This window comes from Mizuhopecten yessoensis, unplaced genomic scaffold (genome assembly GCF_002113885.1).
Source record: "Mizuhopecten yessoensis strain PY_sf001 unplaced genomic scaffold, ASM211388v2 scaffold2891, whole genome shotgun sequence".
NCBI lineage: Eukaryota > Metazoa > Mollusca > Bivalvia > Pectinida > Pectinidae > Mizuhopecten > Mizuhopecten yessoensis.
The window spans coordinates 320,734-337,728 of NW_018404771.1; the positions used below are offsets into that span (position 1 = coordinate 320,734).

The 16,995-nt window shown below is 33.8% G+C and overlaps 1 protein-coding gene across 4 annotated transcripts in view; it reads right to left on the bottom strand.

Annotated features, from left to right (window-relative positions):
• LOC110446614 overlaps nt 1–16,995 on the bottom strand; it is a 112,092-nt gene that overhangs the window by 14,214 nt on the left and 80,883 nt on the right. For all 4 annotated transcript variants that reach the window (XM_021491844.1, XM_021491843.1, XM_021491845.1 and 1 more), the window contains 2 exons: nt 8,271–8,363; nt 5,854–5,867 (listed from right to left, as the gene is read on the bottom strand). In XM_021491844.1, coding sequence (XP_021347519.1) covers nt 5,854–5,867; nt 8,271–8,363 — 107 coding nt within the window. The remainder of the gene's footprint in view (nt 1–5,853; nt 5,868–8,270; nt 8,364–16,995) is intronic.

A 16,995-nucleotide genomic window follows, 5' to 3' on the forward strand; every position in this document is an offset into this window, starting at 1 on the left:
TCAGTCTTTGTTTAATCTTAAGTTCATTCCAAACGTTACTTATTCAGCGCTATTTGCAGTAATTTGTTTTATGAAAGTCTTGTGAGAAATTGGACATTTTAATTGAAGCAATTATAACTTGAACAGTTTTGTCAATAATTGTATCATTTCGCTATGCAATGCATTTATTCTAAAAGTGCATCTGAAAGTCACTTAATCATAAACCCAAGACAAGAATCGTCTTATTCATCTAGAATTATTATAATCAATCTAATTTTTTTTCCCTTTATGTATAAACAAAAGTGCAAATTTGTATGTACATACATGCATTTCATTTATTTTCGAAATAACGATGTCAGCAAATTGTCCCATCATTTAGACAGAGTGTTTTTGATCAATTGATTTTAAATATCAAACGATATTCACTTCATTATTGAAACGAACAATTGTTGAATTTTAAGGTTTTAAGACACGAGGAGCTGTAGTTAATCGTGACGATTTCAAAAATATGGGTCAAAGTAACAATTTCATTTGCCATTGACGATAATTCATTAATGACATTATTCTAGGGTTGCTCTGCACTTTGTCGGGCTATTAGTCATAATAAAAGTGTAGGTAATAGCCTGAAGAATCCTAAGATTTAATTCGGAGTAACATATCAGTGTTTTATCTTCAGTAGAGAAAGTTACGTGAATCTTCTAGGTTAGTAACATCATCATTATGTGTGAAATTCCAGTTAAGTTAAACTGTATTTTATTTAAAAAAATCAGGCAATTTTATTTTATCCCAATTGTTTAGCTCCGAACACAAATAATTGAATAATAAAATGGGAAAATTTTGAAATATTGCTAGTTTATAATTTACTTTTAATCTCATTCCATACATCAGTCTGGTCAATTAAATCCAAGCGATGCATATAAGATTATCGATTTTATATGCAGGACCAGATGTACTATGGACCCATACCTAGACACATACGAAACATATGTAAAATGTTAATTAGTGTTTCTATAGCTAAACGTTAAGGACATAATAAAAAGGCATAACATTTCTACAATTTCTATGTCACCCTGGTGTTTTAGCTATGCATAGGTCAGAGCAAACCTTGAAAACATCTGACTGAGATTTCTCAATACTTATAATATAACACTGCATTATCATATACCATATAATACGTCTTATTATAAAATGTTCTAGTTACATGCAATGACATCACATGCTAACTTTATACTGATATACGAATACCATACCACCATCATGCCTTGCTATCAAGCACCAAACAATCTTCTAAAAAACATCCATCAATTGTCCGTATTTTAAAAACTATAAGCGTATTCCATTGACCCAAGAAACCATAGCTAACTATACCAACAAACATCACCAACTTATCCCGGTCAGTCACACCCAACCCTTCGTCAAAGAAAACCAACTACCTCACAAACTATGCCTTTTTATCCCAATAATTCACACGTATCGAAATATCTCTAGAAACAATTCACAACTTTCTAACAAATCAAATCCAACCATTTTAAGGAACCGCATTCAATCGCTCCCATTAATATTCACAAACCATACTCAAACTTCATAACCGATCACATCCAAATTTCATAACCTTCACCTACTTATTCTGATACAATTTGAAGTCAACCGCCCACGATAACTAACAACTATCAATCACCATATATGTTCCATACAAACCTAGTCACCACTAATTATGCAAAAGTATTAAAATAAAACGCGTTTCAAAGGGCATGTGTTGCTCACTTTTTATCTAATACGAATATATATAAAACTGAAATGCTAATGAATAAGCTTCTTAAGCGGAGATGTCGATTCATCCTTTATATGAACAAATTTGAAATTTGACAGCGCTTTGCCCATTAAATCGAATGCCAAATAGATATATTCTAATTGTTAAATTTCCTGATATAAATTTTTTGAAGTCTTCAACACAAGTGACTCTGTAACCATGCATATCGGCAAGGTTATTGCTTTGAACAGCTTTTCAGTTACATATTCAATAGACCCTTACCGCAAGCTACAGGCCAAATGCCATTACCATATAACTAATTTCAAGAGGTAGTTTGAATATTTCAATATATCAGAGCCCATCGGCCTTGAATGAACAAAGCGATCTTGACTACACATAAAAACAATTCCAATGTATGCCTAATGTGATTGATTTCCAATTCATTCACAATCAAGAACAAAATACCTACAAAACAAGTTTAAACAACACATACAGACCTGATCAAAATACAAAAAAAAACACCCCAAAAAGCCTATTTAGATATTCCCACTAACCGATTTTAACTACTTACAAACCAATTCCAATAAGTACTTGCAGAATACCATTTCGCCTTCCACCACAAACTATTTAAGCAGTTTTTACAAACCAGTCCTAACTACAACTAAAAGCCAGGTTAACGTTCTTTCAAGTCCCAAAAACCCACCTTCGCTATTCGTATGCGAGTGCGTAATGTGGCATTCAGCTAAATAAAATTACATTCTTAAAGTTCTCACTAAAAGCACTAAGCACCGCATCCCCCGCGTGCCACCACAGTAAGACAACGGAACCTTAAGCTGCAGCCAAGTTGAGAACAACATTTTCCAATGCTGGCTAACTGTTAATTTTACTTATATCATTGGCATCTCCAGGGCAAAAGAACAGCCAGCGCCGTTCTTAATTATTAATTCTGTCGTACATCGTTAACTGCTGCCCAAGATAGAAATATTGATGTAATGGACAACATAGAAGATATCTCCCTCTTTTATCACAATTTATACTTGAATGTTTTATTCAAATGGAGGTCAAGGTCAGTTATAACTAAGAGGAACAGTATCTAGGAAGTAGAGATAGCTGTGGTGCAAAACGATTAACAAAGGCAATAAAATGCCAGTGATGACTGTGCATTACAGTAGCCACGAAAATGTATCTCGTTTACAACAGAGACAAATTACACATTGTCTGGAATGTTAAGTTGTTTTTTTTAAATTAATTGAGCTCTAGACATTGACTTTATTTATTATAAACAACAACAATAACAAGAGAATATCGAGGTGTCAACAAAACAATACTTCGAACTCAACATCGATGAAACTACGGTGAAATGTGAACACATGTCATATTAACACGGATATTCTTGTAAATATGCAAAGAGAATAAGACATGGGGCTCGGAAAGGTTAACGTATACCCGCTATGTAAATATAGATCAACCCCAAATAACGTCACGTCATCACATCGAGAACTAGGGTAGTGACTACAAAATCGCAATGCTCACTAATGAGAACAATCATAGGAATTTGTGTACAGTCTTTATCAAACCATTTTGAATCTCAAATTTGTTCATTAAGCTATATTTTCTGAATTCCTTTTATGTTCAAAAACGATATATGTATGCCATACCTGTCATTAAGTTGTAATGTTTTCACCTGCTTAGCTTAAGATGAAAATATTAGCGGCGTCGTCGTCTTACCTACTAGTGGTACCTTACTTTGTATTTCTAGGGGTTATTTTATTTACATGTGTTATTTGAAGAAGAAATAATTCTATGAGTTCAATTATAGTTGATAGATTTTATGAATACATTTGGTATTAGCGGAAATTGATGGATATTGATTCGTAATTAAAATACAAAGTTGAAAGTATAAGAAGGTAGAGTGAGGTAGGATCTTTTTAATGTTGTCTTTCAATTTATGTTGGTCTCATCTCAGTTACTGGTGTTACCTTTGTGTCTTGACAGGGTATTACATTTTCTTCTTTCTTTTAATAGATTAAGTCATATTCGTGATCAGATAGACGTTTAACTTGAACTTTAATATGCATATTTTTAGATACATCCGCCGCTTTGATTATTGTTTGTTTGTCTGTATGTTTTTAACGTCCTCGTACCAGGTAAGGTTATATGGGTGCTTGGGGCTGGGGTTTCATCAATGTCCCCGAAACAGAGGACAAGGAAGAAACGACCCGATTCTACAGGGTGCCATACATCAATCGGCTCACGTTAACATGCAGTGGCAACATTCTTATTGATTTAAAAAACAAAAAACTTCAATCTTAACTTGTCCAATATCAACCAGAATTATTTTTTATATATTAGATATGGTTGCTTATTTATAAGTGATAGAGGTATTTGTCAGCACATTAGACGCTAGTGAAGATATACATTAGTTTAAGTGTTACAGTTGTGTATTACTTAGCAAGATATAGAAATGAAAAGTAAGACTCTTGGATGTGTTTTTGTTACATGAAACATTTGAAGGTAAAGGGTATCACTGCACCAGTTATGATTCGGAAGGAAAAAAAGTTTCCCTTGCTTAGAGTTACTTCCCTTGTCAATGTTTTTTATCTTTCATTTTGATGCTATGCATGTAAAAATTCTGCATAACAGCATTTGCTAAGTGTAAGCTTGGTAGTGGAATGGTCGCAAGTTAAACCTATTTACCTTTTGTTTTGTATTTTAACCTATTTACCTTTTGTTTTGTATTTTTGAATATTTTTTGCCCCAAATGCTCAAATCTCGAGCAACTATAACCATATAAAAGGTTATATCAGTGTATGATATTTATTAAATACTTCCGTCGAAAATAAATTAAACAATATTCTTAATATTGATAATGGAAATAACTTGACAATACCCTTTGCCTCAACTAAGTATTCGAAGTATTAGAGCTAAAGAAAAAAAACTATGCTAAGGATTGGTTTGAAACTGGTTAATTTAGTAACTTTTATGATCAGTGAATTAAGAGTGAGAAAAAAATTAATATAAAGCGTGACAATGCATGAATACTTGGAAAGTGTGTTCTGAGAATAGTTAATTGTTAGTAAAAACTTGTGAGTTTGCTTTGTCCAGGAAGAGTGAACGTGGCATACATACCTATTGTTTCCCGGTATCTTTATATACTTATATTACAAATAAAAGATCTTCAACTGTGGCAAAAAACCTAACCAGGCTTTAAACAATGACTTTTTTTTACATTTTCATTATACATCTATGTCTGCAAAGGAAATGATCAAACCACTGGATCCTCATCTATTAAGTTGTGTACCATAATTATAAATATCTATTTTGGAATCTGGCAAAAATTACATTATCAATTGCAGTCTTAAATAACGTTTATCATGATTTTCTGAACTATATGAAATATATAACGATTTTTTTAAATTAGAGGTATGCCTTCTGCTAGAGTTTCCTCCCCTGTGTTAGTGTGTTAGTATCTACCTTCTTAGCTGCAGCTCTAAGAATAGATATAAACCAAGCAGCGTAAGCTATGTGCCGGAACCTTCTGAGCGCTTCTGAAAAAAACAGGAAAGAAAACAACGCCATTATAATATGTGTCTTTACGCAAGTTATTTAGAAATATTTTATGCACATACATGTATTATATTTCTAATTGAAACTATCTCAATTTGGAACCAGTAAAAGTCAAAACAACAAAGCATTCAAATTGTTAAGACAGAATAACACAAATAATATTTGTTTAAACAAGATAATACAAATAACATCAAGCGTAATTTCATGCTGTGCTAATATCATTTGGGAAAGTTAAAGTTTATTTTACGTCCAGGTAACTAGTTAGAGAATGACAGTCTTCTTGTTTACTTAGTCACGTTGAATTCGTCAATTAATATTACCGCCAAAATTACCATTCTCACAAGATAAACACGCATTTCTTTAGACAGAGGATGAAACGGACACACAGCTCATTTACATATTTATGAAATACACTTTGCAACAAATGTATTCGCCTCTCATTATCTCTAACGGGAGACGGACTAAATACTGAATTTGCTGTAATTTCTGGTTTAAGTGTGGAATCTCTAACAGTACTTACTAGGCCCAGGGAAGCGATGTTTGGTAAAGGGTTTTACCGCTCGTTTCGTTGCTGCATTATGTAAAGAAAAAGAAATGATATCAAATATTTTTACAAAACTGTGTTTCCCAAAATTAAGGTTTAAAAGTTAGTAATTAACAAAAATAAAATCTTTGATACCGTTAACACATTGAGTTTAACAGCATCTCTTTAATATTTTAATAAAATAGTCTGTTCACTATAGTATGTCGTATTTCAAACAGTTGAGTTTGTGATTAATTATACGTTGCTACCATAAAAACACTGTTTTTCATCTAATTTTCCATCTCACTTTTTGTTTACTATATGGTGATGCCCTTCTAAACAATTTAATTTGTGGTAAATTATAATTTATTGTCATAAACACCGCTATTTTTATACAATTTCTCATTAACTGTGATAGTTATTTTTTCTGCTTTTAAATTATATGTAGATCTCAATATCATAGAGAAACCAAATTGTTAGAAAAATAGATATCTACAAACCTTAACATGTTATTGATATAGAACATTGACCCTTTAAGAAATTGAATCACTCAAAACAATTAACAGATAACTAAATTAAAAGGTAGGTGCCGTTTTTGGAACCCCATATCATCCGGATTTTCTTTTTGAATAAGCAAAACAATGCCTTATTATAACTATATTTCAGGGAAAATTAGTTCATGTAAATGTTTAATGGCGCCAACCCTTGTATCTCTTCTGGTTTGTAGCTTCTTTTCTCTTCACTTCATTTCAAATAATATGCCATGCGATGGTGCTATGCTACATTTCTCTGTCCATATCAAAGTGGAGTAAACATAAATATAGATAACAGGGGAGTATGCATACCAAGTTATATTTTCAGCATGTTTTATCTTCTTGAGAACTGGTGGTAAAAGTTATTTTTCACAGATGGTCTGACGATTTGGACAGCCCTACCATTGTTTGTTCATTCAGATAAATGTTATATAATAGCATATGAATATTTGTGATTATTTTTTTATAAAACCTTGTCACTGGGCGAGACAAATAACAAAACCTGTTATTTATGCTGAGTAAGATATACGTATTTACGATTCAAACAAAAACAATTTTCTTAAATCGCTTGCCTAAGTCATTCGTCTCTCTCTCAGCCTCCAAAATGGACGAATAAAATCCATTCCATGGACGTATCGTTATACAAAGACAAAATTTTGTGAAGAAAATGTAAACGTATAATAAGTGAAAACAAACTCATACAGGAAATAAATAACTTTGTCCACCTTTAAAACAATATCCTTATGAACCTATATTGCATATATAACTCTGAGACAGAATTTTTATTGTTGCATTTGTTTATTTAAAGTCATAAGCTTAGTTTTATGTTAATCTCGTTTTTTTAAATTCACATTTACCCCATTTGGAGCCCCGAAAACTGAATTTCGAGCAAGAGTTAGGCAAGCTGTTTAGCATCTAATAAAACCCCAACCATTGCCAAAATATCAATTCTCTTATGTAAATGAAATGAAATATTTCTTATCAACTCTGTGTGTAATTTGTTATTGCAATATATGAGTTTCTAAAATTAGATATCTTAGATTAAAATGATACAGTATACAACTCTCTGAAATATAAATGCATCATTAAGAACAATCATGTGACTGTGCACTGATAATTTCTATCTTATTGAAGTTACCATAAAACATACATGTCCTACATTCAAATCGGTAAACGTGTTCAGAATGCTTCCTTATTGTAAATATACGACTTTCCCCGCGATCTATCAACCCAAGAACGAGCAGTGGCAAGTTTGTAAACAGGATGAATCATGCAAACAATGACAGCAGTATACAAAATAACCTGAGAGCTCTTAAGTTTGAGATTTCTTTTTAATACTTAGAATATCATTTTCTTTCATTTTGAAGAGAACAATCAGTATTATGTTTTAATATAAATAGACATTTTCGGGTGATTTTGTTTTTCGAAAAAAACACACAAGTTATCATAGAACAAATTTCGATGGGAGATTCAATAACATATTTTAAGCATGACTCGTTATCTTGATATATTGTCGAAGACTCTTGATTGTAACAAACAGTTTAATGCTACGGCTACTACTATAAAGGGCAGTGCAGTATTTCGTTACTAAAATCGTCTTTTTAGAAATCACTACACTTTCTATTCATTTGCATTAAGTAAAACCAGCAAAAAGTAATTATCTTTAGTAAATCAGGAAGAATTAAATGACATGCTTCGTTTTGGTGAAGTGGACATTGATTAGGAATATTACTTGGAGATAAATTCTGTAATTACGAAGGTATATACTCACTTTTTCTTGTTCACGATTTTTTTAGTAGTCATTTGGGCCAAATATACAAGTGCTACTTATATAACTATAAATAGCCACCATTACGTATGTATCAATAAGCACATACGTTGACTGCGACAACATTTAACAAAGCTACATCATACATACCTATAGGTGGTGGGGATATCGACCGCGGTCTGGACACTTGACCCCGGGGAATGACTAAGGCTCGGGCTGGTTCTGGCGGTCCTGTTGCTGCAACTTTATAATTGTTTAAAGAAAAGGTGACGATCATTCTATAAAACAACCTCAAAATACTCAGTAAATTTAGAGGAGAACTCAAATGAAATATTGCAAATTAAGAGTCCTCTATGTATTTCGTCAAGTAGCAATTTCAATAAGAGGACTATTAATATTTTTTATGCGTTATTACGAGAAAAAAAAACATAGATAGAGTAAATACATAAACAGAGCGTCGCTGGTTTTGCATATAACTTATTTTATAGAAATGCTATAAATTCTTTGCTGTACCCTAGACAAACATACTCAATAACTCTCCGAATCTGAGTCACAAGTAAGCAAATTCTACAGCGTTAATATCTCACCATGAAGCCTAGTTTTCGACGGCTTACTCCCCATGTCCGACAGGTAATGTGTCTATCTATCCTACCTGCCTCGGGTACATAAATGTCCATGGGAGGGGGTATCTAATGTAGCATGGATGTCCTTTCTACGTCTCTATATAACACCTCTGCAGGGAACATGTCTATTGAGATGTCTGTGTGTTTAAACTTGTAATGGAGAGTATCTCCGCTATATGTAAACCTATTGTGACACACAGCTAGTGAGTAGATTTAGTTTGGCCTGCTCTCACCATATAACCTTATAACACTATGTCAGCAGGTACCGTATTTCAAATCATTTTAATTCAATTGAATTGAGTTGATACATTTCAGAAGTTTTTTTTATTAAATTCATGACTTCTTATTCAGGAGTGGAGATCCTTTCAATTCTATGTTCTTAACATCTCTGAAATCCCAATATTTATGTTATGGAGAATGGGCCACGCCGAAAATATATCAACTGTTACAAGAGTATGTTTCTAATGACTACGAATCGGGAACTGATTCTTCTGGATATAAACAACATTTCACCTTTCCCTCTTCCCAACCTCCAATATCTTCATGCATATCGTTTTTGAATGATAATTTGAAATTGATAAATAAGTGAATACATTTATCTAAAAGGTACAGCAGAACGGATATATCATTGATTTAAATTTAAAGAAAAGAGATCACTTGTAATAATTTCGACTTCGAAAGCTCATTGATGTCAAATGTAGCAGTTTGTAAAACTTGGATAAGGGAGTTTACTCTTAAGCATATGCATTACTCTAATTTAAATCACAGTTATAACATGCAAGATAGCATGTGTCCTTAAGTTTGAACGATTGAGAAGATCCTCTGCAGTTTTGTTAAGTGGACAAATACCAAAGCCATTCGTCTGAGTTTAATAAAGATTTTCTTCAGAACCTTGTACACGTTATATGCAAAACCAGATTAAAAAAACAACGTATTTCCTACAGTAGTGTGTCAATTGTATAAATGTAATATTTGCCATGTTGTATGTTAGTGTCTTCACTTAAAATGTGATATCATTTAACGATAAAGAAAGTAATTACTTTGTCATGGAAAGTATAACATGTAACACAATATTCATAAAACAGAAGATTGATTAGACGAGCCGTAAGTTTGGCATCAACACTTCATTCTAAACTCTTGAATTACTTGTCCTCAAAGATAAGTTCTATTGAAATGGATACACACTCTAACGTCTGTGAAGAAGGCTGTGTAATACTATCGGCCGAGTAGCTTCCTGCATATATCATGGTTGTTGTTTAATTGATACGAGATGGAGTATATGGAGGACTGGCTACACCTATCTTAGATATCCTGGGTTTAAATTAATATACATCAGGTTTTGGATTAAAACGTAGATGCGTATTTGACTTTATGAAGACATTTAACTAATAGATTGTATAAAATAAGGGAATTACTTTAGTGTAAACATCTGATGATGTTAAAGAGATAATGTTTCATTAGAGTGTAATTATGTTTACACTGCGAGTTAAAATGTTGAAGATCAACCGAAGAAATTGCATTCATATGGATATGAATATATGAATGCAGTTGGTTCAGTGATATTTTGACGTTTCTCCACTCGCCTCGCATAACACGAGACTATTGTACATAAAAAAACATAAGATGACGTCAGACTACTCCTGGAATGTAGTTTTCATTGATGATACATAAAACTATGTAGTATGATAGACAACAAGTTACATCAATACATACTGTCACGAATGCTTATCATAATGATATGACATGGCAGTGTAAACATCTGGGGGAAAAAAGTAAAAATTGAAACATTTTCAAATATTTAATACGCCTGGACTTAAAAAATACTTACCACATAATAACATAATTATAATATTGTCAATTGAAAACAGAAGCACACAAGATGAAATCAGCACGTAAAATACAGAGAAAAGCAGATATATAATGTGGATGATTTGCATCAAATACCTTGTCCCCTTTGCAAATTAAATGAAGTACTGACAGGTGGCAATAGTTTCGATAAGAATACGCGACAGGGATATGGTAGATACGGGGGAGGGAGATATTTTCAATAAAACACACACTCATTTGAACAAAATCAAACGATAACTACCTTTTCGATTGATACGAACATAACAGACAAATTTCCTGTCTACCTGCTTAGTCAGGATTTCACAAGGACAAGGAGATGGAACAAAACTAATGGCATGAACTTTATGGAATTAAAAACTTTTAATTTCGTAGAGTTCTACCAATATTGACATTATTAATGCAAAGAAACCTTTTTTTTATAAATCCCCCAAAAAATTATAGGAAATATTACATTAGTACCCATGTAGAGTACATGTATGTTGAATCTTAGTTCTGAGTTTTTAAAATGATGTGCATGCCTTTTTTTCTTCAAAATTCTTTTCCCCATAAGAGTTCATATATCTGATTCCATATCAGACAAAAAATAATTTGATAATCTAATTAAAATAAATAAAAAGGAGTTATTAAATCAATTATTATCATTATAACGCATACTTCCTCGAGGATTTAAATATGTATAGAAAAGACTTCATAAGTATAGAATTCATGTTAAACTAATTGTATTATAATTACGGATTTTGGTAATTTTGAGTGTAAATAAAAAATACCCTTTTTGAAATCTTTATGTGCATGTACATAATCAAATCAGGGTGAAATATTATCAAGACTGTTTTCCTCCACTACTGACTACATGTTATTTAAGCTAAGGTACGGCAGATATTGGGTGTGGGATATCATATGTTGGTGTATTATTCATAATGATGAAGAGGTAAAGTCTGTCATGTATCCAATATATCAGAGCAAGTCTGAAAGAACTCTTCAGTAAAGAGATTCAAAAATAATTTACGCACCACCAGTTGTGGTAATAGCCTCGTTCTAACCACATTAAGTTTGCATGATTTGGCCTGTTCAGAAAACCTCATAAGGATATTTTTCATATCATTTTTAAACTGTCGATGTTGTCAGGTACACAAATACATATGAATTACGAAATATAGCATCCTGTTTCTTTGTTCGTTTCTCCGTTGCAAGGAAGTGTGTGTATAGTTGTGGTAACCAAGCCTACCAAACTGTTGATAGTTATCACAAGTGAAGCCACAAATATCACGTCCAAAATGTCAAACGTCATTGCACAATATTTTTCTTAGGGAATTATTTTTGCCAAATCCATAAGCGGTGCTAAGCGCCACAAGGGTTTGATCTGTAAACACTATGTCCACTGTTGGTGCTTCCCCATTCATGAAAGCCTTCGGGGTAATTCCTAATGGGGCCACATACTATTTACAAAAATATAATAGTAAACCCGACAATATCCGTATTCATAACATTTTAAATTGTAAAATATCATGAATTATCCGTATGATGAAATCTTATAACTGCACTGCAATGACGATATGGGATCTGTTATATCTTTACAAGTGCAGATATCACTCTTAATATGGTCTAATCAGAACGGTACTTTTATTCATTGCCAAAATTTTCAGTTTCAAGTTCAGATAAAACAACAGCATAATAGGTGGATTTTTTGTTCCACCTTTGCAAAATACGTTATGGTATTTATAAAGCTACACAATTGACAACATATCTATTTAGAAAAGTATAAAATCTTATCATATGGCTGGTAATTTCTTAGGATTTAGCACTTCAAAGTATGCAAATGAAAGGTCACAGGGGCCAAATATAAGCCAAAAACACCAAACGACTTTTTCTGAATAGTTAAATGGAATATAATCATAATATTTGGCTGGTTGCTTCTTAAGAGTGAGCTCGACAGATTTTGGAAATGAAAATGACCTCAACCTGCTTTAATGGTCACAGAGGTCAACAACACGTCAAACGACTTATTCTGAAGAACCAAAAGGCATAGAATTATAATAGGGGTCAAATATGTTAAACACTTCAAAAGAGTTTTGTCTTAAGAACATACAGACATAGGATCACAGTATGTGACTGGTAGCTTCTTTGGATAGAGCCCGACAAAGTTTGAAAATGAAAATGAACTTGACCATCTTTCAAGGTCACAGGAGTCAAATGTGTCAAACACTTCAAACTTCTGAGAAAGAACTGAAATCTACAGAACCATAATATTTGGATGGTAGCTTCTTTGGAAAGAGCCCGACAAAGTTTAATGAATGAAAATGTCGTCGACCTACTTTCAAGGTAACAGGGATCAAATATGTCAAACACATCTAACGACTTCTTCTCAGGAACTTAAAGGAGTAGAATCTTAATATTTTGCTGGTATATTCTTGGGATGGAGGCCGACAAAGTTTGAGAATGAAAATCACCTTAACCTATTTTCGAGGAAACAGGGGTCTAATATACCAAACACTTCAAACGACTTCTTCTGGATAATCGTAAGGCATAGATTAATAATGTTTGGCTGGTAGCTTCCTGGGATGGAGCCTGACAAATTTTGCGAATGAGAACTACCTTGGCCAATATTTAAGATCACAGGGGTCAAATATTCATCGGTTGGAGCCCGTCAAAGTTTGTGAGCGAAAATGACCTACTTTCGAGGTCACAGGGGTCATAATATGTCAAATATTTCAAACGACAACTTCTGAAGAACTGAAAGGTGTAGAATCTTAATATTTGAATAGTTACTTCTTAGGATTTAGCACTTCAAAGCATGCAAATAAAAATGACCTTCATCTACTTTCAAGGTCACAGAAGTCAACAAAACTTCAAACAAGCATACTATTTGGCTGGTAGCTTCTTAGGATGGAAGCCGACAAGTTTACAAATACAAATTACTTTGACCTACATTTAAGGTCACAGGGGTCAAATATGTTAAACACTTCAGAAGATTTTTTCTGAAGAAACTAAATATAAATATATAGGTAAGGATTTTTATCCTACAGCTTTATATAAATCTAATTTGATATAAAGTATCCTTGGCCCAATATGATTCAATGTTGTACAGACCAATTGGGACAGAGGATGAAACCCAATAAGGTAAGGGTGTTGTTGAGAGACAGAGCCAATATTTAGAAATATTTGTAGTACAATATTTTATTTATTGGTTATATTTTGCTATGACTCCTTGAATATCCAGGTGACCAATACAGGCCCTCTGGGCCTCTTGATGTGGCTGTTTTAGAAAGAGAAAAACATTTCTTTTGATCCATTGAATATGAAAAGAATGTTTAATAGCAGAACTTTTATATCAAGCGTTAAATCTGCAAAACAATGTGAAAAATTTGGTACTTTTTCATTACAAAATCAGTCGTAGAGGAAATCGAAATCGCTTTTATGAGATAAAAAAAATAAGTTTACAAAAATTTACTTCCACGATTTAGAAAAAAAAGTCCTTTTATCAATTCTGCAAACATTCATCCATTTCTGATAACACTCTGAGAAGATACATTATGGTCACCAAAAATCACATGTTAAATTGGTATTTTTGACCGATCATAAATATATAAATATAAATAATTTATATTATTATTCGTGGCTTTATTTTTTATTTTTATTTTAACATACAATTAAACACTTAAAAAGAAATATATAAAAAAAAAATTGTTTTTAAAATGTTAATTACGTTTTTGTGTAGATCCAATACTTTGAATTGAACAATATGTGCAATGTCGGCCATCTTGGATTTCCTATTATTCTCAAAATTCAATATGCGTAACTAGGGACCATGGAGAACCTTTATGTGAAATATTTGAGAAAGGATTTAACTTTCTAGTATTTTCTGAGAAATAGACACTCAAAATTCAAAATGGCCACCTCCTGGCCATTTTGGTTTTTTTATCAGTCTCAAAACTTGATATGAAATTTGAGAAAGATCCCTCTAGCACTTTCTGAGAAATAGTGCTAACAAGAATTGTTTAAGGATGGACAGACCACAGATCACGGAAGAAGGGTGATTTGAATAGCCAACCATCATCATATGGTGGGCTAAAACGTTTTGAGAAACCAAAATCAAATAAATAGATGTAAAATATATTTGAATTAAACACATGGAAATTCTAATTAACATGTCATCCAAAGTGCTGAAATTAACACACCTATAAGTACCAGTAAATTATAGTTCCTATTGTTTGTCACAACTTTGAGTGAAGGATGGGCTGGGTTTGAAGTATTTCCACATTTAAGTTTGTCACATCTTCCTGTGTGGCAAGCACTCATAAACATCTATTAAATCATTAATTGTTTTCAAAATATCTCCCAATGTGAAATGTTTATTTTTGATTATTTACAAGCCTTAATTGTTTACAGTGTACTTTTGAACAAAATAAATTAACAGTTGAAATGTCGGTGAAACAGGCTTAGAATATATGGAAATTCGTATAAACGCCACTTGCATGTTTGTGAGGCAGTCTCTAATAACACAATTTTTTGGGGGGAAATCTTTGATCCATGTCAATCATTATCACAGAGTGGGTGTAATGTTTTGCATGTTTGATCTGAAAAGCTTTTGTTTTAATTGTTTCCTAATTAAATATTTTCTGATTCTCCCTCTAGAATTTTCTAAGGACTTCAGAAAATTGTGTGGCTAACTGGTGACGCAGAGCTGACTTAAGTAATAGGAGGGAGAGAGAAAGAGAGAGAGAGAGAGAGAGAGAGAGAGAGAGAGCTTCTAATAATTCCTGTTGAGAATTCTCAATGTGATCCATCCAACGATCTCCTCATAATGAGTCAGAATCCTAAGGTACATCATCATTTTTTTTTTAAAATGTTCTTGGCCTTATTGACATCCTGTGAGAGATTTATAAACAAGAGGCCCAGAGGGCCTGTATCGCTCACCTGGATACCTAAGCAATCATGGCAAAATATTTTCTAAATGAGATCAAAGGGAATATGCCAGACCCCAAGGCCAATCCTTGTAGCATATCTGCACTAGATTTTTCATGCCCAGCCATTTTATGTATGGTTATGGGGTGGGGATCTCAACTGTTTCCAAGCTGTGACTCAGAAACTAGGTCCCTAGGGTTGTGGCCAGACCCCAGGATCAATTTGAATATCATGACTGCATTTGTCTCTTTTTGCCCAGCATTTGTATATATAGTTTTGGGGTGGGGATCTCAACTGTTTCAAAGTTATGACCCAGGGGTTAAGTCTGCAAGGGTGGGGAAGACCCTGGGGTCAATTCTAATATCTTGACTGCATTCGTACATCTCTTTATGCCCAACAATTGTATATATAGTTTTGGGGTGGGGATCTTAACCATTTCAAAGTTATGACCCCAGGGTTAAGTCTCCAAGGGTGGGGCAGTCTCAAAGGCTATCCTGAAAGCATATGTGCATTCATCTCTTTATACTCAGCAATTGGATATATGGTTATAGGGTGGGGCTCTCAACTGTTTCCAAGCTGTGACTAAGAAACTAGGTCCCTAAGGGTTCGGTCAGACCCCAGGGTCTATTCTGATAGCATGACTGCATTTTTCTCTTTATGCCCAGCATTTGTATATATAGTTTTGGGGTGGGGATCTCAACCTTTTTAAAGTTATGGCCCAGGGGCTATGTCTCCAAGGGTGGGGCCAGACCCTAGGGCCATCCTGGAAGCAAATGTGCATTCTTCTCTTTTTACTCAGCAACTGTATATATGCTTATAATGTGGGGATCTCAACCATTTCCAGGTAATAAACCTTTTTAGGCCCCACCCCTTAGCCCAGGGGGTCAGCCCCACCAAATATGATCGATATCCATGGCATAGTTCTACAGAAGAGGTCATTTATAGCAATATAGCCAAATTGCCCCCTTTTGGCCCCGCCCTCAGCCCCCTGGGGGGTCAGCCCCACTATTTGTATAATTTTGAATCCCCACCACCTAGGGATGCTTCCAGTCAAATATGGCTGATATCCATCTCCAAATAGTTACCCTTTTTTGGCACCGCCCCTCAGCCCCCTGGGTGGTCAGCCACACCATTTGTACCATTTTGAATCCCTGCCTCCCATTAATGCGTTTGATTAAATATGATTGATATCAAGTGCATAGTTCTACAGAAGAAGTCGTTTGTAACAATATAGCCAAATTGCCCCCTTTTGGCCCCGCCCCTCAGCCCCCTGGGGGGTCAGTCAAACCATTTGTACAATTTTGAATCCCTGCCTCCCATTAATGCATTTGATTAAATATGATTGATATCAAGTGCATAGTTCTACAGAAGAAGTCGTTTGTAACAATATAGCCAAATTGCCCCCTTTTGGCCCGCCCCTCAGCCCCCTGGGGGGTCAGCCAAACCATTTGTACAATTTTGAATATCTACCACCTAGGGATGCTTCCAGTTAAATATGGTTG